General features: G+C 48.7%; 1 protein-coding gene across 3 annotated transcripts in view; it reads left to right on the top strand.

The window, feature by feature from the left end:
• Positions 1-24,892, top strand: part of ARHGEF9 (Cdc42 guanine nucleotide exchange factor 9) — a 372,437-nt gene that overhangs the window by 279,678 nt on the left and 67,867 nt on the right. For all 3 annotated transcript variants that reach the window (XM_029607691.1, XM_029607693.1, XM_029607692.1), the window contains 2 exons: positions 2,986-3,218; positions 18,395-18,524. In XM_029607691.1, the coding sequence (XP_029463551.1) occupies positions 2,986-3,218; positions 18,395-18,524 (363 nt within the window). The remainder of the gene's footprint in view (positions 1-2,985; positions 3,219-18,394; positions 18,525-24,892) is intronic.

Below are 24,892 nucleotides of genomic sequence, written 5' to 3'. Positions count from 1 at the left end.
GGTTGTTTTTGTTTCTTTTTTTTTAAATTATCATTTATTACGCGATATTTTGATGTCGTCTGTGCCGTTTTGAGTTGGTGTGCATTGAGTTGTAATAGCGTAGAAGTCGAGAGAGCGTGCACTGAGCAAAAAAATTCAAAAAGTATGAGGTTTATTGAATGTTTTTTCAGTTCAGTTCAGAAACGAAATGAAACAAATCAGGCAATGTTGTTCAAAAATGGAAGCACATGCCTAATCAGTAGGAAGAAAGAGGAGTTATTGTCTCTGTATGAGGGTCACTAGCACGATGAGACCTTCAATAAATGTTCAGCTCTGGAGACCGAACCTTCAGCAGGGCAGTGAGAGATGAAGATGGCTTAAAAAAAAAATAAAAAATAGGCAACCGGACCCCTACAGAGAGTACACTCAGGATGGGGGGATGTGATGGGAGGATTCAAATATTAAGACAGGAGAAGGCAACAGTTTCCATAGAAAAGGAAATTCAAGGCCAAGGGAGGAAGAATCATGAGAATTCTTGCTTTTAATTAAGTTTGTACGTATTATTGATTAGTCTTCCTTTTATTGTCTTTGAATCATGGCTATATGTAGCGGCATTGATTGCAGCTGTTATCTGGCCTTCAGGATATAATGGAGAAGTTGAGTTTAAGAGAGAAATTTATTGAGACACTGCTTCTTAACGGAGAGGGTGGTAGATGCCAGGCGATAGCCTACAAAACGGTGACACAGAGTTTAAACCTGCTGGGTGCGGACGCGGAGCACGGTAGGGGGCAGTAGTAGGAAGAAACGAGGGAGGGGGCTTAAGCCTAGGCTCACACTCATAGGGACCTTTTTCTCCCCCCCCCCCCCCCCACGCCCGGAGCCGCTCATTCTCCTGCCTGCAGCGGTTCAGGTTTTGCCGAGGCTGAAGGTGTCGGAGTCCCGTCCACGCCTCCGAAAGCAAGTGACACTGCAGGACAGCCGTGGCCCAGTAGAGTGGCAGCAGGCAAGGCTGCAGGGGGTGGATTAGCGGGGACCAAGGAGTCAGAAAAAAAAACCAGAGAAACAAGGGTTCAAATCCCGCTGCCGCTCCTTGTGACCCCGGGCAGGTCACTTCGCCTTCCGTTGCCTCGGGTACATACTCGGGGCCTCGTTTGCTGAGCGTTTTCCCCCCATAGACACAGAACGGGAGAAAAGCCTTAGTGAATCAGGCCCTTAGACCGTGAGCCCTCCGCGGACAGGGAAATGCCTGCGGTACCTAAACATAATCTGCTTTGAAGTGCCTGAAAGACTGAATATAAACTAAAGCCAATCGCTGTTTTTACTTTGATGTCTCCAGATCATTTTGATACGATTTGGATCAAAGGCCAATTAATTTCCTCGTGCTGCGTGCATCTATAAATGCTGCAGGAACGGTAAACAGAAGACTATGGGCGCGGTAGGAGATACCGAGTCTGACTTAAAATCACAAAATGCAACATCTTTGCAGTGCATTCGGGTGGGCGGGGGGCTTGGGGACGTGCAACATTGGAACGGTCCACATCGGCACGATGTCCGGGCGTACTTTCACTTTGAAATTTGCCGCGAGCGCAAGGCGCACGCCATTGCGTGCGCCGGCTGTTTCTGAGGTTGGAAAGCCGCTGGAAAAGTGCGCGCGGAGATTTAAAAAAAAAAATATCACCCGAGCATGCGCTTTCCTTCGCCCGACGTAAACACGCCTGCCCCCCCTCCCCCCGCCCGATGTTGGCCGAAAGCTCGCGCGTCATGGAAGAGCGCGCGGTCCAACACGAGCAAAGCGCTCTCTGCGCGCTGAATTCTCCTTCGGATTCCCTCCTCTTAAATCTGGCGTGAGACGCGTTCTCGGGTGAATCACAGCGGGAGCGAGAGAGAGAGGGGGGATATGGTGGGAATGATCCCCATGTGAGGAAGTAAAGGGTTCCGTGTTTGGAGAGTAAAGAATATTTGCGGTTTAGAGAAAATGTCGCTGTCCCTCAGCTGCTCTCTAGTCACATCCCCAGAGGAAATTATTATAAAGTCCTCCGTGACTGGACCCAACGGAGGGGGCTGCTTTTTGATCAGAACTTGTGATGGTGAGAAATGGGGGGACGGCATATGAGAAGTTAGCAGGATAAGTGTACCCCGATATTCGCTGGGATAAATGTTCCCCCGGATATCCCTAAATAAAGCTTTATTGAGGAAAGCCTGCCCCAGAAAACTTGCAGCGGTAAGCGGCTCGATATGAATAATATCCCATGGGCTTTGCGGTCCGATCCAGTAACCCCCACCCAAAATGCTATATAAGCCCAATGAAGCCTCTTGCCCCCCCCCCCCATTTAGAAAATATGTAAAGTTCATGCCACTGCAAACCTTTATAAAGCCAGCTGGGGGCCTGACTCTTGCGTCCAGCTCCCGATGCATCCCACATTGCTCTAATGGCCACGCCGGTCGCATAAGCTACTAGAAAGGCGATCAAAGAAATATTGCGAGCAGTGCGGGAGGCGCCAGGAGTCGAATGCAAGATCCGAGCTCTCGGCCACGAGGGAGTGAAAGGATTGCTGTTAGGGCAGGGGCGGGAGAGAAGGGGGAGGGATTATAAAGCTGCAAACATGAACATTAAAGCATTTTGTTTAATTGAGCTACCTAGGCAGCTTTATACCATTTTATGTATTTTTTTCTCCAATTTATTTTAATTTTGTTGATTTTACCTCTTTTGTAAACCGTTTTGACAAAACTTTATTTTAAAAACGGTATATAAATACTTTAAAATAAATAAATACATAAATAAATAAATAAATAAATAAATAAACATTATTTTTTAAAATTAAGGGGGAAGGCCGGAAGACTTCGTGGGCTTAGGGGCCTGCAAACCTTATCTAGCATTTTGCGGGGTGGGGGATTCACAAGGCCCTCACACGATTTTTGTTGTTGTTGCCCTTACCTGCCCTCGGTGCTTACCTGATGAAATTCTCTTCCTCTCTCCTCCTCCTCTTCCCGCCTCCAATCCCACAGCAAGACGGCTTCTGGATCTATTCAGAGTACTGTAACAACCACCTGGACGCCTGCATGGAGCTCTCCAAACTGATGAAGGACGGCAGGTACCAGCATTTCTTCGAAGCATGCCGCCTCCTGCAGCAGATGATTGACATTGCCATCGACGGCTTCCTCCTGACGCCCGTGCAGAAGATCTGCAAGTACCCCCTGCAGCTGGCCGAGCTACTGAAGTACACAGCCCAGGACCACAGGTGTGTAAATGGTCTGAAAGCCTTGTTGTGAGGGAATATTTTGGGGTGCCAAAGCAGGGTCACTAAGTGTCTTGGGGTTTTTTGTTTTTGTTGTTTTTTTTTACCAGGGCAGTCCTGGTTCTGCCTTCCGTAATTACTGCCCCTGCTGGAAAGCTAATTTACACCGTGGGGTGCAAGCCCAGCATGCAACTTGTCAGGGAACCTTGTGAATAGTCAGATCTTCCCAGCCCTTCTTTGATTTTTTTGTTTTTTTTCTGGGCTCAGTTTGTGCCCTGCTGGCGTGTCCTTCCTCTGGAGACCCAGAAACAACACCGTTGGTCTCTGTGATTCGGATCAGCATTTCTCCGAGCGCTGGGATGGATTCGGAAGCTGAACCTGCCTCTCCCACGCCCCCCCCCCCCCCCCCCGAGCCCTTAGCTGTGCTCGTCATAGTTGCCCACAAGGGGAACACTTTTCAAAGCTTTTCTCTGCAGGTCAATAGCAACTCGCCCGAGTAAACTGGCCACCCGCTCAGAGCAGCTGACAGGGTGCCCGCTTTTTCCAGACGCAGATGCATTTAGGGGAGGCATTCCTGGGGGGGGAGGGGTTGCATATTTTGGATGGGATTACAGCAGATAACGGGCGCAGGCAGTTTTTTCAAATCTACGTGCATTATTTTTTTTCGTTGGCGTTTTACGCACCGAAAAAAACGAAGCAGGAGGTCCGTGTCTACCCTGCAGCTGTGGCAGTTTCGAAAGGGAAGGTACATGCGTCCGTTCCCTTTCAAAAATTAGGCACGAGGTCTGCGGCGACAAAGTATCTGCAAACTGTGCACGCCAGCGTGGAGTTTCAGAATCGCTCCCCGTGGGGTTCTGGTCATCCTATGCCCGAGTGGCAAGCTGAGTCGTAAACCTCCAGGCTGCCGGTCCAGAGGACCGTTCTGTAACATCACGTCTAAGAAATTCAGCAGAAACGCACACAAGTTACACAAGATTTCACAGTGAATGTTCTCCTTTGAACATTATCCCATCGAAACTACCCACGCACAATTGCTAAAACGTCCGCAGAAGATTTCCGTGAAAACGTCAGCGTGCTTTAAAAGTTCAGAAGTGTTCACCTAAGTCCAAACCCCACCTCCTCAGCTCTGACCTCAGAGATGCCTCTGCTTAGTCTGGGTAAACCTACGTGTGGACGTGATACATGCATGCAAGTTTACCCGCGAGACGTTTTGCAAAAGGCTATTTCTGCGCGTAAAACACTCACTCACAGAGGCCCCTTTGAAATCCACCCTAAAAAAATGCAAGAAAATGGTGCTTTCTGGAAGGTCTCTCATATATTTAGCTGCCAGGACATCATCAGGAGCCAGAAGTGTCATGCGCAGGGTGAGAAAGGTCCACCTACAATCCACCTGCAGCCAGGTCCAGAAGATGCAGCCAGTCTTGGTTGATGGGGCTGGGAAGGTGCTGCTGCTGCCAGTGCCGTGTTGGTCCAGGCCAAGAAATTGTTATCAATATCTATGGCTGAGCCGTGGCCAAGACACTGCTGCTTCAGGAGAGGGGGAGAAGGTTAAGAACATAAGAAGATGCCATACTGGGTCAGACCAAAGGTCCATCAAGCCCAGCATCCTGTTTCCAACAGTGGCCAATCCAGGCCATAAGAACCTGGCAAGTACCCAAAAACGAAGTCTATTCCATGTAACCATTGCTAATGGCAGTGGCTATTCTCTAAGTGAACTTAATAGCAGGTAATGGACTTCTCCTCCAAGAACTTATCCAATCCTTTTTTAAACACAGCTATACTAACTGCACTAACCACATCCTCTGGCAACAAATTCCAGAGCTTTAATTGTGCGCTGAGTGAAAAAGAATTTTCTCCAATTAGTCTTAAATGTGCCCCATGCTAACTTCATGGAGTGCCCCCTAGTCTTTCTACTATCCGAAAGAGTAAATAACCAATTCACATCTACCCGTTCAAGACCTCTCGTGATCTTAAAGACCTTTATCCTATCCCCACTCAGCTGTCTCTTCTCCAAGCTGAACAGCCCTAACCTCTTCAGCCTTTCCTCATAGGGGAGCTGTTCCATCCTCTTTATCATTTTGGTTGCCCTTCTCTGTACCTTCTCCATCGCAACTATATCTTTTTTGAGATGCGACGACCAGAATTGTACACAACATTCAAGGTGCGGTCTCACCATGGAGCGATATAGAGGCATTATGACATTTTCTGTTTTATTAACCATTCCCTTCCTAATAATTCCCAAAATTCTGTTTGCTTTTTTGACTGCTGCAGTACATTGAGCCGACGATTTTAAAGTATTATCCACTATGACGCCTATTTATTTATTTATTTATTTATTTATTTAACATTTCTTTTATACCGATATCCGTTCGCACATCGTATCGGTTCACAGTGAACAAAAAACCATTGGGCAGTGCCCGTACATATAACAGCTAACATAATATAATATGATGAACTAGGCAACATATAAATACATTTTTGGGAGGAGCCCTTACATATAACAGGCATCAATGGGTAGATGCTATGGAATATAACTATAACTATATACATGAAAGTGCAAAGTACAAAATCATCAGACATAAAGGCGTTCATACCAAGATATCAGTATAACATTCATAGGGGGGTTTTATGTAATAGGGGGTGAGATGGAGTAGGCTTGCTGAAAGAGCCATGTTTTAAGTTTCTTTTTGAAAGTGGGGGCCTAGATCTCTTTTCTGGGTGGTAGCTCCTAATATGGAACCTAACATTGTGTAACTATAGCATGGGTTATTTTTCCCTATATGCATCACCTTGCACTAAACCACATTAAATTTCATCTGCCATTTCGATGCCCAATTTTCCAGTCTCACATCGGGCTTCATTTAAAAAAAAATTTTCGGTCTATTTCCTTCCCACTTCCTCCCCCCTCCTCCCTCCCCCCACCTCACTCTCTCCTCCCCCCCTTCCTCTCACCTCCCCCCCTCACCTCACTCTCTCCTCCCTCCCTCCTCTCTCCTCCCTCTCACCTCCCCCCACCTCCCTCTTTCCTCCCTCTCACCTCCACCCACCTCACTCTCTCCTCCCTCTCACCTCCCCACTCTATTCTCCCTCTCCTCTCTCCACCTCACAGCACTACCAATTTGGTTAGCTTCCCTAATTTCTCTTAGCATTTCACTGTCAGTCTCACCATCTTGGCCAGGTTGACGGTAGTATACTCCTATCACTATACTCTTCCCCGACACAGAAGGGATTTCTCTTTTTTTTTTCTATAATTTGCTGTTTATTAGCTTTTTCAATGATTACAATATACATTGAATTGAAAATGTATAGCATAATAAGAAATTAATTTACACACAAATTCAAATAAGTAACATATGTTGTTATACCAACAATAAGCCCTCAATATGGGTGGGAGATCCTACACAAGGAGACAACTCTTTTTAAATATAGCACATATATCATTAGTAAAGCGCTATCTCGAGGGACATTATTATAAACAGAACGGTTACTTCTGCTAAGAGGATACTATTCAATCACCAGCCTTAATTTCAGTCAATTACATCAACAGCTCTCTCATCTAGAAATTGTCTTAACTGAAAAGGCAAAAAAAAAGGTATATATAAGATCTCTATATTTTACAATACATTTGCAAGGAAATTTAGGGATTTCTACCCATAAAGATTCAATTGTGCATTTAGTCTCATGCAGAATGTTTATCCTGTTGGACTCTATGCCATCCCGGACATAAAGCACCATGCCGCCTCCCGGATGCTCCTCTCAGTCATTGCGATATAATTTGTACCCCAGTATACCACTGTCCCATTGGTTGTCCTCCTTCCTCCAGGTCTCTGAGATACCAATTAAGTCTATGACATCATTCACTGCTATACATTCTAATTCTCCCGTCTTACTTCTTAGACTTCTGGCATTAGCATACAAACATTTCAAGGTGTGTTTTTTGTTTGTATTTTCATTCTGTTTTTTAATTGATAGGGATAAGTTAGAATTTTTTAGCTCAGATGAGTTTTTAGTTACAGGCACTTGAACTACTTTTCTAATTATTGGAACCTCACTGTTGGGATGCCCTAATTCTAATGCATCATTAGTATCCTTTAAAGATACATCTCTCCGAACCATGTGCTGCTGAGCGACTGCCGGCTTTCCCCTTTGTTCTAGTTTAAAAGCTGCTCTATCTCCTTTTTAAAGGTTAGCACCAGCAGTCTAATTCCACCCTGGTTAAGGTAGAGCCCATCCCTTCGGAAGAGACTCCCCCTTCCCCAAAAGGTTCCCCAGTTCCTTACAAAACTGAATCCCTCTTCCTTGCACCATCGTCTCATCCACGCATTGAGACTCCGGAGCTCTGCCTGCCTCTGGGGACCTGCGCGTGGAACAGGGAGCATTTCAGAGAATGCTACCCTGGAGGTTCTGGATTTAAGCTTTCTAACCAAGAGCCTAAATTTGGCTTCCAGAACCTCCCTCCCACATTTTCCTACGTCGTTGGTGCCCACATGTACCACGACAGCCGGCTCCTCCCCAGCACTGTCCCTGGAGAAGGAGAGGGCGCTGAGAGAAGGGAAGGAAGAGTGTACGGCGGGAGAAGGAGAGCGTGCTTGGAGAAAAGGGGGAGGAGGACTGTGTGCTGAGGAAGGGAAGGGGAAGGAAGAGATCATTTTGGGAGAAGGGAAGGGAGGGAAAGAGTGTGCTGAGGGAAGGAGGGAAAAGAAGAGCATGCCAGGAAAAGGGAAGGGGAGGAGACGTCTGTGTGCCAAGGAATGGAAAGGGGGAGAAAGAGCATGCTGGGACAAAAGTGGGAGGAGGCGTGTGTGCCACAGGAAAGAAAGGAGGGGAATGGGAAAGGGGAGAAGAAGAGGAGCTAGCGGAATGAGGGTGGAAGGGGGAAAGAGCGTGGCAGAGGAAGGGAAGGGGGAGGAAAATGTGCCAGGAGAAGGGGAAGGAGGGGAAAGAAAGTGTGGGGGGAGGGAAGCTGTTAACCAGCTCCTCCCCACAGAAATGTATGCGATGCCTTAAAACAGCAAAAAGAAGGAGTTGTGTAAGGCCCAGGCAGGGAGCCCTTGGTTTCCCTAACAGGAGGGCACCAGTCCAGCCGGGGAGGGTAGAAATTGCAGACGAGAGGTTTGAGTTTTGCTCCCCCCCCCCATGTGGGAGCTGCAGGTGGTGTGTCCTGGCCTAGCTTTGTGCATCTATCTCTGTGGATTTTGAGTTGGATTTTCCTGCTGCTGTATAAATTTTCTTTTGATTTCTGGGAAAGGAGCGAGGAATTTTCCTTGCTGGGATCTGCCTCCCGTCGGCCCCGATTCTCCGATTTTGGCCCTTCCTTGTTGCAGCGGATTGGGGCATCCCTCGGGTAAGGGAGTACCTGCAGTGTGTGCTGTCTCTCCCTCAGAGGACGGACCTGACGGTGACCTGATGCAGGAGCGTTTAAAGGTTATTTCGGGACTCTCTCTCCTCCGTTGTGAGGCAAGGAGGACCTTTTCCCGCCCTTCCTGATTTTTCCCTCTTTTGGGTTCCGAGACTGTTTTTCTGCCCCACTGGGAGCTGATGGCTCTTGGCGCCCGGGACTCAGTAATCAGAATCTGGGGAGAGTGGTGCCCCTTCATCCTGAAGGAATGTGGAGGAATCCAGCCGGAAACGAGTATCCCTGCCAGGGGGCCGAAAGGGAAGGGGTAAGGAGTTGGAGATATTTGTCCTTGGAGCTGTGAATGCTGCTGCAGTAGATGAGAAGGCCGTGTCCCGCAGGCACTAACTTGATGGGCACCTCTCCGGGGGGTTCCCTACATGAACCTTACACAACGTCCTTCCTTTTTTTTGCTGTTTTCAAGGCGTCCCTTAAATTTTAGGAGAGCTAAAGTATTTAGGGAGAATTCAGGGAAAGGTACGGAAACTGGGACCATGTCCTGCAAGAAAGTGGAATTAAAATTGGGAAGAGAAAAGAGGACCGAACCATCCTCAGTCTGGGAAGATTGAAGTATTGGAAGAAGAAGGAACTTAGTATAAGAGTGCATCCGAAAGCATCAAAGGACTTTGCAATAGAAGTGAGAGCCCTGGCTAATCACCCTTTTCTCCTGAATTATTATTTATAACGGTGTGATATGTATTTTATACAGGAACACCGGTATATAAAAACTAAAAGCAAAGAAATAAATAAATAACGAAGCCTCAGTCATCACATCAGCGATCAGTAAGAGAAGCTGGAAACCTCCCTGCTCCTCAGGGTGTCTTGCGGCTGAGAAGGCTGCATTGCTTGTTAGTGCTGTGGGTGCAGAGGAGGGACGGAGAGCGGGTGTCGCAGGAATTTGGGTCTGAGCGCTAATCGTTCGTTCCCCCCCCCACGCAGAATCCCGGAACTCAGAAAGTAAGGGCGGCCCGAGGAGAGAGAGAGAGAAACAGATCTGAAGGCGTTGTGTGCGGAGAAAGGGTCCCTCCCGCCCCGGGGGGGGGGGGGGGGGGTCACATCCGTGAATGTCTTTACAGATCTCATACGTTTCTGGGCGTTCGGCAACCCCTGGACGCGTTTCTCTTCCCACTCCTCTCCTGACGTTTGGGAAGTGATGCGCCCCGGCTGCAGGACGCTAGCCCAGGTGCACACGTTGGAGCAGAAGGAAGCCCGGGAGCCCGCACCCCCCCCCCCCCCGCTCTGCAGTATATTTGGGGAAGGGGGGGGGGGGACGGGACATGCCTGCCTCAGATGTTTAGACGTTTTTTTTTTTACTAAGAGTCAGTAAAAATTCCCTCAGACCGACGGCCAAAATATTTCTGCGGAGTGGGCGGTGGCGCGGTGATGCCTGGTAGAATTCAAGATGCCCCTTTTGTTCAGGCCGGCAGAGGATTCTGCAGAGAGTGCACCCAGGAAATAGCTCCAGTGCCCTGCTCGGGTCACTGGAGCTGCCCTCGCAGTGAGGGGATCCTACCCGCTCCAGAGGGAGAGCCTGGCTGGCCCCTTTTGCTATCTCTCACTGGCATTTTCCCTGCGATTTGTTGATAATATTATTGCATTTACTGTCTTTGTAAGTGTCGGGCTGTGTCAGACGTTTGCGTGCAGGCTGCAGCACGCATTCCTCATCGGTAGGAGACGGGTCTACAAGGCAGGATCCTTCCTTTCAAAGTTTTCCCATCTTCACTAATTAGCTTTAATGCCAAGGGAGGTATGAATAATTAGATCAAAATGCAAATTCGTTTGAGGTTTAAATACTTCTTAAAGTTTAATTTTAGAACCGTCGTGCGGTGTGTTGACGGGGCGGGACATATGCTGCGCACGGAAGTATTTCGCGACCGCGATTAACTTATTATAGTAAAATGTTGGCTTTAGCACAGACGGGGCCGATGCGATACTGGCGCGTGGAAAACGGGCGCTCCCGACCGAACGCCTGCTCTTCTAACGCGCGCCGACCGACCCCTCCGGGGCACCCGATTTAATATTTAAATCGTCTGCCACGGTAAAAAAAGGAGGTTAGGAAAATAGTCGCTTGTTAATTTAGCATCCCTGTTCCTAACCTGGCCACCGGCAGGCGTTAATTTTGGAGAGTAAACATGTGCGCGTTGGGTGCACATTTTTTTTTTTGCATCAGGGGAAATAGCTAATCGCCTCAACATGCATTTGCACGTGATGAGCCCTGTTAGCTTCGCGGAGCGTCGGACACGCGTTTTGGATGCGTTAATCCCCTTATAGCATAAGGGCTTGTGGACACGCATCCAAAATGCGTGTCCAACCACGGGTTAACCACCCTGTGTTGCGTCGGCCTGAGAGAGAGAGCAATTTGAGTCACCCCCGAGCCATCGCAGGGGGGCCAAATGACTCCAGAAAGTTAAGGGTGTGTGTTGTCAGATTTTCCGCTTCCGTCCCAAAGCTTGCTGGGACTTGCGGACCCGCGAGCTGAATAAAGCAGGCAGGTCTACACAAGTCCCGAAGGTTCTGGGTTGCAGCTAAAAAGAGAAACCGCCGAGGTCCTCTTTAGCAGAAGTGATTTGCCAGTTCTGGCTTTTATCTTTCAGGAACAGTGAAATAACATAGCGCAGGGCACTGGCTGACGATGGCAGTAGGAAGGGAGAGAGAATGGAGGGAGAAGACTTGAAAGAAAGGGTGTGTGTGTGTGTGTGTCTGTGTGTGTGTGTGCGAGAGAGAGAGAGTGCTTGCCCCACATATTGTCATCACTATTAAGGTCCAATGCAACACTTTTAATAAGTGGAGACCCGTTATAGAAGGAGAACCGCGTAAAGTAAGGTCTTCAGGCTAATAATGCATTGGCTTTTTCTGCAGGGTGAGTATCACTGCCTGCAGCGTGCGTCCTGGAAGCGCAGCGTTGCCTCCGCACACAGCAAGCAAACGCAGTCTTCATTTCAGCAGAGCTAGTTGGAAAGCAGTTTAAAGCCGCAGTCCCAGCAGCTCCCCCGATAAATCGCTAGGGCTGAGCTCTGAACGGCCCCCCGGGAGTCGCGCCTCTTACCCTGCTTCGCTCTTTGCGGCCGCGGTGTCACCTTTCAGCTGCTTTGCTGGCTCGTGGGCCGGAGAGGAAGGGGGGAATAGGAGCAGCGGGTACCGAGTGAGGTGGACCTGTAAAATCTGACCCGAACTTGGGGAGCTCTTACGTTCTGGTATTTCTGCCCCCCCCCCCCCCCAAGAGCACTGGAAACGGTGACGCCGGGGGGGAGGGTCAGTTAGGGCACCCCCTTTTGAATGAAAAGAGCGTCAGTGCGTCGCCGAGGACGGAGAAGAGGAACGCGGAAGAAGGCACTGGCGGGGTTTCTGTCTCACACGTGGGGTTTTCCTCAGAGCACGAAGCACGTGAGGGACGCGAATGCCTGCCCTGAGCTCACTCTGTAACGCTCGCCCGTTTCCCACGTAAAATCGTTTTCTGGCACTGAGGAGGCCTCGCTTCTCTCTTTCTGCTCCGTGGTGTACAATTTATTGGTTGCTCTGCTCTTCCCTGGCACATCTTTGGACCGCTGCCCTTTTATGTGTCTGTTGAGGGTTTTGGTTTTTTTTTTTATGAGCTATTGTGCTTTTTTTTTCCACTCTTATTATAAAAAGTGGGTGAGTGCTGGAACATTTCTATTAATAAACTCCTCAGAGCGAAATTGAGAAGGTGAGCGAGTTCTCCCTGCCGAACGCAGAGTGCCACGAGCTGCGCCAGGCTCGGGGATGCCGCTCCTTTCTTTTGGGGGAGGGGGGTCTATTTACCATGGCGCAGTGGGCGGTAATGCGCGTGATTGCGCGTTATTAGTGAATAGGGCCGCATTAGAAGTGGCGGGCGCCGGGGTGAATAACCTCGCATTATCTGAGCACAGCTCCTTAGTAAACAGGACCCTAAGGTATTGGGACTCAACGTCATAGCAGGGTCTCTGGGAGGACCTCCGAGATATACGGAAGCCGCAGTGCGTTTTAGCCACCCCCGTAAGCTGGAAGTGCTGGGCTTCCTAGCCGCCGGCGAAAGATGCTACGAGACTCCATACCTTCCGAGAGAGCGTTGGAGGGGGTATGGGGAATGAACGCTCGGGCAAGCAAAGATATTAGTTGGATTTTTTTTTGTTTGCTTTATCACCTTCATCTGGGTCCTATTAAGGGAGCTCTCTCTCCATGCCCTGTTCCATCGTGGCCCATCGCAGAGATCAGGACTTTTGTGGCTTGTCAGATAGGAAAGGCTGCATTAGAGCCGCTGAGGTGGCTTCCATCGCTCCTCCTGCTCGTGCGCGTCTGCAGCCTCACGGTGGCTGCCTGCCGCGCTCCCGATGAGCCTTGTGTCCCCGTCTGCCTTCTCTTCAGGACAGGAATTCTCCAGTGGATTCCACCGTTTGAGGACAAGCTGATCCAGTTTTGCTTTATACCACTGTGTGAGCGGATTTATAGAACGCTGCTTTGCTTAAAAAGGTCAGAACGCCAAGTCCATGAACAGAGAGAGATAAAACCAGGAGTGGATCGGTCTGTCCTGCAAAAAATGCAGTTAGTCTGGGGGGTGATTTGCTTGGCTAATGCGGCTGCTTGAAAAATCTCCCACCCTCAGCCTGGCCAGGAGTACACGTGGACTATTAGCCAGGGGAATAAGAGGCAAGTTCAGGTCAAAGGAGTGGAACAGCAGGCAAACTTGATTTTTTTCAAAAGCAGAAGCCCAAAGGAGAATCAGCTTCTAGCACAAGCACTGGGCACTGATTCTCTTTGAAATTTTTCCTACAGTGTTGCGTGCTAAAGGGGGCTCTGTACGTGACACCAGCGCAGGCTGAGAATATCCCTAAAGTGGTGCATGCTAAAGGGGGCTCTGTACGTGACACCAGCGCAGGCTGAGAATATCCCTAAAGTGGTGCGTGCTAAAGGGGGCTCTGTACGTGACACCAGCGCAGGCTGAGAATATCCCTAAAGTGGTGCGTGCTAAACGGGGCTCTGTACGTGACACCAGCGGCAGGCTGAGAATATCCCTAAAGTGGTGCGTGCTAAAGGGGGCTCTGTACGTGACACCAGCGCAGGCTGAGAATATCCCTAAAGTGGAGCGTGCTAAAGGGGGCTCTGTACGTGACACCAGCGCAGGCTGAGAATATCCCTAAAGTGGTGCGTGCTAAAGGGGGCTCTGTACGTGACACCAGCGCAGGCTGAGAATATCCCTAAAGTGGTGCGTGCTAAACGGGGCTCTGTACGTGACACCAGCGCAGGCTGAGAATATCCCTAAAGTGGTGCGTGCTAAAGGGGGCTCTGTACGTGACACCAGCGCAGGCTGAGAATATCCCTAAAGTGGTGCGTGCTAAAGGGGGCTCTGTACGTGACACCAGCGCAGGCTGAGAATATCCCTAAAGTGGTGCGTGCTAAACGGGGCTCTGTACGTGACACCAGCGCAGGCTGAGAATATCCCTAAAGTGGTGCGTGCTAAAGGGGGCTCTGTACGTGACACCAGCGCAGGCTGAGAATATCCCTAAAGTGGTTGCGTGCTAAAGGGGGGCTCTGTACGTGACACCAGCGCAGGCTGAGAATATCCCTAAAGTGGTGCGTGCTAAAGGGGGCTCTGTACGTGACACCAGCGCAGGCTGAGAATATCCCTAAAGTGGTGCATGCTAAAGGGGGCTCTGTACGTGACACCAGCGCAGGCTGAGAATATCCCTAAAGTGGTGCGTGCTAAAGGGGGCTCTGTACGTGACACCAGCGCAGGCTGAGAATTTACCCCCTCATCAGTGTCCTGGATGCCATCGAGTTCTTTTCTGTAGCGTTTCTGTGCCTTATTTCCAAAGTCCTTATTCTGACCACTGTAATGTTTGCTGCTTGCTGTTGTCATGCAGCGCTATGTAAAACTATTCATTTCTGCAGAGGGTGCTTTTCAGTTCTTATTTTATTATTCCTGGGAAATTTATTGTTGTAATAAAGAAAATAAATCAGTGAAAAAATGACTTTGTTATAACACACTGTTGAAAAATCAGTGGAAAAATCATTTTTTTTTGTTATAACATTGAAATGCCCAGGAATAATAAAATAAAAACTGAAAATGAAGGTTCCTAAATATTCATTGAGATAATAAGTACAACTACCCTCCTGGTTCTTTTTAATGAGCCTAGTGGGAGTCCAGGATTCCTCAGAAGGGAATAAGATTTGCCATACTGGGTCAGACTAAGGGTCCATCAAGCCCAGTATCCTGTTTCCAGCAGTGGCCAATCTGAGTCACAAGTACCTGACAGGATCCCAAGCTGCTTATCCCAGCTTAATAATGATGTATGGACTTTTCCTTCAGGAACGTGTTCAATCCTTTTTTAAACACAGCTACACTAATAGCTTTCACCACATCCTCTGGCAATTAATTTCAGAGCTTAATTATGTTGAGTACAAAAATATTTTCTTTTATTAGTTTTAAATGTATTACCCAGTAACGTCATTCTGTGTCCCCTGGTCTTTGTACTTTTCAAAAGAGTAACCAACTGATTAATGTTTACTCATTCCATTCCACTCGTGATTTTATAGATCTCTGTCATATCTCCCCTCAGCCGTCTCTTCTCTAAGCTGAAGAGTCCTTACCTCTTCAGCCTTTCCTCATAGGGGAATCGTTCTACCCCTTTATTATCTTGGTCACCTTTCTCTAATTCTGCTATATCTTTCTTGAGATGTGGTGATCAGAACTGCACACAATACTCAAGATGAGGATGCACCATGGAGCGATACAGAGGCATTATGATATTCTCTGTTTTATTCTCCTTCCTTTCCTAATAATCCCTAGCTTTCTATTTGCTTTCTTGGCTGCTGCTGCACATTGAGCAGAAGATTTCAACGTATTTTCAACAATGACACCTTGGTCCTTTTCCTGAGTGGTGATTCCTAATGTGGAGCCTTGCATTTTGTAGCTATAATTTGGGTTACTATTCTCTAAGTGCATCACTTTGCACTTGTCCACATTCAATTTCATTTGATGCCCAGTCTCCCAGTTTTGCAATTTCTCACAATCCTCTTGTGATGTAACAACTTTGATTCATTTTGTGTCGTTCCCATCCGGTATTTTTCATCCTGTGGACATCAGTGTGCTCATCCTGTGCCTGCAGCCGCACTTCCACAGCGGGGATCAGGGGCTCTCTGGTTTTCTCATTAGTCAATATTGGCTCGACGTTAACTCATAAACTCTGGCAGCGGGACGGCAGGTGTCCTCGTGTCACTTTCCAATTATAATGAGCAGGAAGGTCTTTTGGGACGGAAAATGCTGCGTAAGGTCTAAATCAATAGCCCCGACCTGAGTGTCATTTTTGGAAAATACGGATTATCGCTGAAGACGATTACATGTTGTTACAAAGAACAAGACATGAAATCCAAGGAGAAGGAAGAACGCCTACAGCATCCTCGGTGACGGACTCACAAAAACCACCTGTCATTATGCCATAATATCCTGTACTTTCCACGAGTCACTCCTCGGCTTGCAAGCTCTCATGACAGGACTGAGGGGCTGTACCCTAGCCTGCAGGCCAAAGCTGGGCTCCTGCTTAGCCACTCACCGAGGTCACTCTGCTGATTAAACTGGGTACCTCTGTGTTGGCGACCCTCATGGGTCCGCGCAACTCTTAGCAGCTGACGGATGTTAGAGGTAAGAGAGCAGAGATGATCTCGGGGCAGTGGCGTGAGCAAGTGCTTCACGGGCAAATGGCTGAGTGAGAATCTATGCAGCCAAGTAGCCAAAGAGAATATAGAAGAATGGCCAAATGTATGCTATGGTCTATACCAGTGGTCCCCAACCCTGTCCTGGGGGCCTACCAGTCAATCGGGTTTTCAGGATATCCACAATGAATACGCATGAGAGAAAATTTGCATACACTGCCTCCATAACATGCAAATTTTCTCTCATGCATATTCATTGTGGATATCCTGAAAACCCGATTGGCTGGTAGGCCCCCAGGACAGGGTTGGGGACCACTGGTCTATACAGCAGATATCTTCAGTAGCTGACGCCTACGTAAATAGCGAGGTCCGTTTGCAGAACTTTTCCAAGGGAGCTGGAAGTGAGGAGACGCTGAAGCCCGGGCCCCACTGATTGCCCGATTATGATGGTCGGGGGATTGGGGAGGAGCGGCCATGCGTCAAGTCAGAATCCGCTGCCATTACGAGGAGAGCCTTCAGTAACATTTGTCCTGCAGTATGTGAGTTCCAGGAAAGCGGGCGCTGAGTGTTCGGCGCCCGCTTTCAGCGCATATTTATTGCATCGGCCCCCAAGTGCGGATTCAGCAAGTTAGACAGAAAAATGCCTCCATTCCCTCGGTAGGTGGTAGCTTCAAGACTGCTTACTACTGTGCTTGCACATTACCAGAACGTATTAACAGGCCGCACAGTGCAAGATCTCAGAGTGCTTTTACAGCTCTGTAAAGACTAAAGAGGTTAGGACTTTTCAGCTTGGAGAAGAGACGACTGAGGGGGGTTATGATAGAGGTGTTTAAAATCATGAGAGGTCTAGAACGGGTAGATGTGAATCGGTTATTTACGCTTTCGGATAATAGAAAGACTAGGGGGCACTCCATGAAGTTAGCATGGGGCACATTTAAAACCAATCGGAGAAAGTTCTTTTTTACTCAACGCACAATTAAACTCTGGAATTTGTTGCCAGAGAATGTGGTTAGTGCAGTTAGTGTAGCTGTGTTTAAAAAAGGATTGGATAAGTTCTTGGAGGAGAAGTCCATTACCTGCTATTAAGTTCACTTAGAGAATAGCCACTGCCATTAGCAATGGTTACATGGAATAGACTTAATTTTTGGGTACTTGCCAGGTTCTTATGGCCTGGATTGGCCACTGTTGGAAACAGGATGCTGGGCTTGATGGACCCTTGGTCTGACCCAGTATGGCATGTTCTTATGTTCTTATGCATGTCTCCCGTCATTCAGGAATTATAGTTTCCAGTGTTCCCTCTACAGTCACCTGAAGACTATTCAAGCTGGACAACTTTGAACCTCTTGTTTCAATTATTTTTTTTAAATTAAATAGCCTACGTGGGGATTGGGAGATCCCACAGCCTCATTTGGGTGACAGAGGTGTTGGTAGCTGCTTAAAACGTTCAGGTCCTGGGGTGGGGAGTGGGGTGTTGAAGACCTGCCCTACCCAAGATAGGCCATGGTGAAAGGGCACATTTTGTTCCCCTGGGGCATCCTGTTTCCCATGCAGATCTCAGCTCTGCACGGCCGGCTGAGCGGCCGTGCATCCCTCTGCGCCTACCTCCTTAAAGATTGCAGGGGCCTTGGCGTCCAGAGGCACATGGGGGTCACTAATAAACCTGAATCGGGACCTGTGCCCCATGGATTTGTGTCTAGGGCCAGGCAGCGCTGTTAGGGAAAAGTTAATATTCAGATCTTCGGCACTGAAAACATTGGGGATAAGAATCGAGGTGCATAGAAAGAGCTCTGTGGGAGAATCCTAAATAGTGCTAACCTAATTTAACCAAGGAGTCACAGCCCTCATATTTGGGTTACCAGCTGCCAGCCAGGGCTGCAGGTTAAGGAACAGATGCAAACGTTATGTCGCTCGGATTCCTTTTAGGCCTGATCAGCTTCTGTAGCACCTGCGAGCGGGAGCTGGCGTGGGTCAGCGTTATTCTCTCACGAGCTGATTTCACTACTAACTTCAACTTGAAAACCAAAGATAACGCAATGACGATAAAGCAGGAGGTGGGGGAGGGGGGGCACTATGTCAGATCTTTGTCCAGATGTAATTCCACTGCTCCACTCTTTTTTTTTTTTTTTTTGCCTTCTAGTGATTACAGGTACGTGGCTGCCGCTCTGGCAGTCATGAGGAACGTGACCCAGCAGATCAACGAACGGAAAAGAAGACTGGAAAATATCGACAAGATAGCACAGTGGCAGGCGTCCGTGTTGGACTGGGAGGTAAGGAATTGGGGCTCTGACACCAGGTGGAATCTCCCTCGATGGTTCTCTTGCACCATTTTTTTTTTTGGGGTGGTCAGCATGGCACGGCGCCAGCCCGGGACGTATCTGGTTTTGTTGTGGAACTGTGGATTGTTTTCTTTTACACTTTCACAGCACGTGACGTTCCTCCCATTCCTCAGACATTGTGTTAAGATTACAGATAACCACTGGCTTCCTCCCAGCGCTTATAATTGCTCCCCACGCGTGCGGGGAGAGGATGGTATGTGTCGCCTTTGTCGTAGGCCTCACACCTTTTGGACATTTTTCACATTCCGCTGTCTAAAAAAATCCATATCAAAATGCTTCCACTTATCTGCACAACTACTTGTACACTATGGGCCAGATTTTAGTAGCTGCGCCCAATTTTATAACATGCACAGCCACGCGCATGTTATGAAATCCGGGGTGGGCGCGCGCAAGGGGGTGCACACTTGTGCAACGTGCGCGCGCCGAGCCCTAGGGGAGCCCCGATAGCTTTCCCAGTTCTCTCCAGGCCGCTCCGAAATCAGAGCAGCCTTGGAGGGAACTTTCCTTCCTCTCCCCGCCCACCCCCCAGCCCTACCTAAACCCCCCCTACCTTTATTTTCTTATTTACTCCTGCCTCTGGGCAGGTGTAGGTTGTGCACGCCGGCCGAGTGCTGGCACGCGATCCCCCGGCACGGCCGCTGTGCCCGAGGCCTCGATCCTGACCCTGGCCCGCCCCGCCCACTCCCCGCCCCTTTTTTCAAACCCCGGGACATACGCGCGTCCTCTCACATGGTAGGAGTCATGTGACAGGGGCTGACCAATGGCATTGGTAGCCCCTGTGACATCGTAAGGGCAAGGCTATCGGTGCCATTTTGAATACCGGCAGCCGACGGCCCGAGTGCAGGAGATCGCTCCGGACCCCCGCTGGACCATCAGGGACTTTTGGCAAGTCTCAGGAGGGACTCCTGACTTCCCCAAGACTTGCCAAAAGTCCCTGGTGGTCCAGCGGGGGTCCGCAAGCGATCTCTCCCTCCATGCCGTCGGACTGTCGGGCCTGCTATGACTCAAAATGGCGCCGATAGCCTTGCCCTTACGATGTCACAAGGGCTACAGGTGCCATTGGTCAGCCCCTGTGACATCGTAAGCGCAAGGCTATCGGCGCTATTTTGAGTCATAGTAGGCCTGTCACAGGCCTGACGGCATGGAGGGAGAGATCGCTCGCGGACGCCCGCTGGACCACCAGGGACTTTTAGTAAGTCTTGGGGAGGGATCGGGATGGTGGGGGGGGGGGGGGGTGTAAGAAAGTAAAATTGAAGGGTTGGGGTGGTTTCTTTAGGGTTTTTTAAAAATAAATGTGCCCCTCCCCCCGCACTAATCCGAAAAACACATTTTCCCCAAAGCTCGGGGAAAATCCGTTTCGTGGTTCAGGTCCCCCCGAACCACAACGAATTAGGCAATTTTGTTGAAATTGCCTAATTCGTAATAAACAAATGCACATATCTACTAGGGAAGTCCCTGCTGAGCCATTTTGGAAAAGGAAGACACCAATGTGGCCTACAGACTTCTGACCCAGGCAGAGGAATGGAACAGATCTTGTCGAAGACATCCAAAAGTTAGCAATGAAGGAAGAGATTTTGCTGGTGGGAGATTTTAACCTGCTGTGGGTAGATTTGAGTATTCAGTCTGTGAACTTGGTTAGAAGTAGAGAGACCTTGGACTCCCTTCAAGGAGCACTGTCCACATAAATAGTGATTGAAACCATGAGGGACCTAGTGCTTACGAATGGAGAAATCATCATCAGTTTTTGTTTCAGACCACCTTTTCATTATAATAATGCTTAAATCAAGCTTACAACAGCATGAAAGCATCTTTAATATCAGAATAGGGTGGATGCCCATCTGAGCAGCAGAGGTCATCAGACAGTATGGCTTAATAAAGTAGCCAAGGAGCTGAGGAGTTGCAGGGAGCTCAAAGTTCTTGATTTCACAAGATACCGGCTTAGGTACGATGGGGAAATACCTTCAGTAGGCGCTGGCAAGATAGATGGGTGAAGTAGAAGACCAGTGGGCTAATCTAAAGGAAGCTGTAAAATTGGAATGAGCTTCCAGTCGGCATGAGAAGTTCCAGAAGCTGGTTAAGGCCCATTTGTTTCCTAGTGAGGCCTAAGGTGAGGTTTGGTAGTATGAATGGACTGGACTCCCTGGGTAGATGGAGGAAGGGGGGGTCTTATGTATTAAAAATGGCCTGTGTGTAAGATCTTGAAAATGATTAGAGTCTGGGAGCTGTATTTCCGGAGAATTAAGATCAAAGGGGCGGTAGCGATTGGTGTCTTGTTACGTGGATTTTAATTACGAGTGTATTATTGTACACCACTTTTATTGATTTACTGATTATTCAGTATATACATTTTATAAATGAATTAAATAAAATTGGCAGCAAACCTTCATGTCAGGAAAGTGAATAAAAGTAAGCGAAGAAAGAGAAACTACCACGGTTTTCCAAAGAGGTGAGAGGAAAAAATACGAACAAAAAGATTAACATTCAAAAAAAATATACGTAGCTCAAAAAGACAAACGGGGAAGCCTATCTGGGAAAGCTGAAAGAGGCAGGGAACGATAGTCAGGATAGCAAAATTGCAAATGGAAGAAAACAGAGGTGGCAGGACATTTGTTTCCAGGAGTGCCGGAGTTGGATTGCAAGGAGACGAGACATTTGTGGAGAGCGACAAGGAAAAAAATATTTGTTTGACATTCCCTAAAGAAGTGATTGAGGAAGGGACCCCGGATTGTCGGCAGATACCGCTCCATTTTTACAGAAGAGAGTATTTGTCTGCAACTAGCAAAGCTGAAAGTGGATGAGGTGATGAGGCCCAAATGCAACATGGGCTCAAGTCAATCCAGATTGTCTGATTTCCAGTGGCATTTCCCGAAAAGACTCCTGAATACTTTGGAAGGACTGCAGCAGGGTATCGGTCAAGGCACCTAACTCTCCTGAAATGGCGCAAGGCTTGGGGATTGCTGATTTTCCTATAGCGGGCAACGCCGGGGCATTGTGCTCTGAGCAGCTGTTTGGCACTCTATATAAGTGTGTATGTGGTTTTTTTTAAAATAAATATCTGAGAAAAGGATGGGTTACTTAGTGATAGGCGGTCTTCGAATTTTCCATAAATAAATAATCCATTTACATTTTATTTTATTTGTAATCCACACTCCTCACAGAAAGATCAAGGGGAAGTACGTAAAAACAAGCATAATAAGTCCATGACAGAAGCAGGACAGTACCTGAGAGAAATTAAAAATTAAGCCTCTTCTAAAACGACATGACGTTTCTGAGAAGATTTGGAAGAAGAATATTCTGCATGCTCGTCCTCCCACCCCAAAATTAAACGCTACAATAAATAGTTGTGTCCTCAGAGCCTTTCTAAAGGTTTTGTTGCTTTCAGTTGTCCGAACCTGATCCAGCAATCGAAAAGGCCCTCTCATCATTTCGAGGTGTGTGAGTTTAACGGACGCTATTTCCAACGGGTATTTTTTTTCTCAGAGAACGAGAGGGGGGTCTGTAGATTTTTAAGACGGCATTTATCCAGCAGTCCGCGTCACCGTAGATGGCTTCATGCCACCTTATAACAGACTCCGCTTGATGGGTGATCGGTGTGGTGATAACGCTGGCGTGATTGATGCGCGTATCAATATATGGGCTGCTGCGTTTTGGGCCCGCTGAAGAGGGCTGCTGGGAGTCTAATCTATATCGACCAGCAATAATCCAAACCATTCCCGGTCAAGGCCTGCATAACAGTTCCATGATCAGGCAGCTGGAGAAACGGGCGCAGCCTCCTGACCGTGTGATTTGTAAAAACCCGATTTTACGACAGCCTAAATATGCACGTTCATTGATAAGCTAGGATCCAAGGTTACTCCTGTGCTCTTTACTTGATGACTGACTGGAATGATGGGATTGTCACAGAAAAAAAAGATAAAGGAAGATCGCGCAATGACAATTTGCTCAGAATGGTAACTTTGCAATATTACGCATTGGTTTGTTGTGAAGTAGCCATCAATTAACAAACTCAAGAGAAAAAAGCAATGACACCGATTTTCACTGAATCGGGCCAAGATGAAGAATACGGAACGAAAAACTGGACATGGTTGGCGTGGATTCCAGAACGCATGCCAAGACAGGAGAAGATCTTCCATAATCAGCCCCCCCCCCTCTATCCACCCCCTCCACTCTGGTGCAGTCCCCACTGATCCATTATGCCGAGCACTGCAGAGGCATCCACTCTCTAACTGCTGGCGCGCCACGTGATATCGGCTCGCTAATATAATTCACAAGCACTCCACTCTGGATCTGAATTTCTTTCTTTTTTTTTTTTTTAAATAAAATGCTCCATGTTGGAGAAAATGGAAATAGCGTCCTGCCTTTAAAAAAAAAAAAAAAAAGACATTTCTGTCAGTTGGAAATGCTGGCTCTAAATGGAGCGCCTCTTCCATCTGCTAGCTGAGCTATAAATAAGCATGAAAAAGAGAGAGGCAGCTTATTTTGCCTTGTTAAGGATGACAGCGCGTCACTGACTCACGTCTTCATTCCCCTTTCACACTCATCAGCCATTAAAGCAGTCTTCCAGCCTCTGCTGAACATGGGGCTATTTTCTTTGGTGGGGTGGGGGGTGGTGGTGGTGAAGGGGGCATGACACCTGCCACGGTATTTGGGCTTCCAGCTCAGTCAGGACCAGTTTTTGGGATCCTGGCGCTAGGAGCTTTCATTTACATAATATCTAGGGATTTCCCCCCCCCCCCCCGTTTTATGGCCCCCCTCCCTCCCAGATCGCTTAGCCCCGGCCGCCCATAGCGACAGACCTTGGCTGTGGGGGCCGCGCACCAGGGCTCTTTCCGGAATGCTGCAGTCACTGGCCCCCCCCCCCCAAATCCAGCCAATGACTCAACCTCATGCCCCTTCCCCTCCCCCCCCCCCCCCCCCCCCCCCCCCGGGGCTGTGAACGCTGCTTCTGCAGAATCCCAGCCCGGGACGACCCTGGCTGAAGGGTTAGAAATGTTTTTCAGGACGGGGCTCGCGTGACGCGGCAGCGCGGTTTGTTTTATGTTCTTAAGAAACGCAAAGCATGAGACTGGCCCGAGTCGCCTCCACACCCGACCGTGTGATGGCTTTGACGCGGTTCCTGGCAGAGAGAGATGGCCCCGGGGTTCTGCTGGTGAGCGAGGACGGGATCCTTGAGAGAGGAGACGTGCATCGTGGAGCTACTTAACTGGCACGCTGGCCAAAACAACCCCCCAAAAACTAGGCATGTAATACTACAGGCCACAGGCGATGATTCCCTGAAGGGAGCCGGATGAAAGACTGACGAAAAAGAATGAACAGGTGAAGCATTTTAAGAGAGAAGCTTTGCTAAATGGCCTCCTTTGTGGATTCAGCAGGCAGTCAGAGCACGGCCCGCCTGTCTAACCTGCTTTTCCACCCTGGTCTTTCTTGCCAGCCTGGTGGCTATAGGGGTGGATGGTTTACAGCTCCTGCATTATTTGCATTGTCCAATGCCACTTTTTATTCCAGCCCGCAGTTGGTTTTCAAAAGGAAATCACGCATCCGCATGCCTTGCCACGCTATTTGTATAGGCGGCTGAGTGTGTGTGTGTGGGGGGGGGGGGGGTATTGTAGCGTGTGAAGACTTTAAAAAAAAGTGTCAAAGGCCGCATGCTGTGTCACTATTCCCACCCCTGACCTATACTCAGTCCTGGGAAAGCCTCTTCCGAGCAGGGAAAAACCGGAGCGTACGCTTAGCTCAGCAGCCAAAATAGTTTTACCCCGGTGAACAGCTCTACGGGTTCTCCAAAACCCTGCAGATCCTTGCAAAATCCACCCATCCTTTTTCTTTGAAAGTTGCCAAAGGAAAAAATACAAAAATGTAGCTGCAGACCTTTACATCTCCTGTTGGTTTTTTTTGTTTTTTTCTGTGAATACTTTTCCCGTCCCAAACGTGTCTTGTCTGGAAATCTGAAACTGGGCCCCCCACCCCCCTCAATCCTTCCCAGCTCTGCAGCCACTCACTTTCCCCTGCTGACCCCCCCGTGTCCGGAGGGGGGGAGGGCAGTGTTCAGATGACCCTTTTACCCGGGTAATTGCCCCGTACTGGGGAAGCATGCTCGTGCTTGGAAGGGTGTGGAAGCAGGACGTGTCCTGATGTACCTCCAGCCTTTAGGGATATCCACGGTGTTTATCCCCATGCCCCTTGGGAAATCCTTCACTTTGTCTTCACCGCCTCCTCCGGACGGGCGTTCCAGGCAGGCACCCGCCTCGTTTTAGGCATGGCAACATCTGGCTTACACTTCCAAGGCCTGACGGCAACCT

Source organism: Rhinatrema bivittatum, chromosome 6, assembly GCF_901001135.1.
Source record: "Rhinatrema bivittatum chromosome 6, aRhiBiv1.1, whole genome shotgun sequence".
NCBI lineage: Eukaryota > Metazoa > Chordata > Amphibia > Gymnophiona > Rhinatrematidae > Rhinatrema > Rhinatrema bivittatum.
Note: the sequence above shows the minus strand (reverse complement) of the source record. Positions and strands in the feature narration are given on the sequence as shown.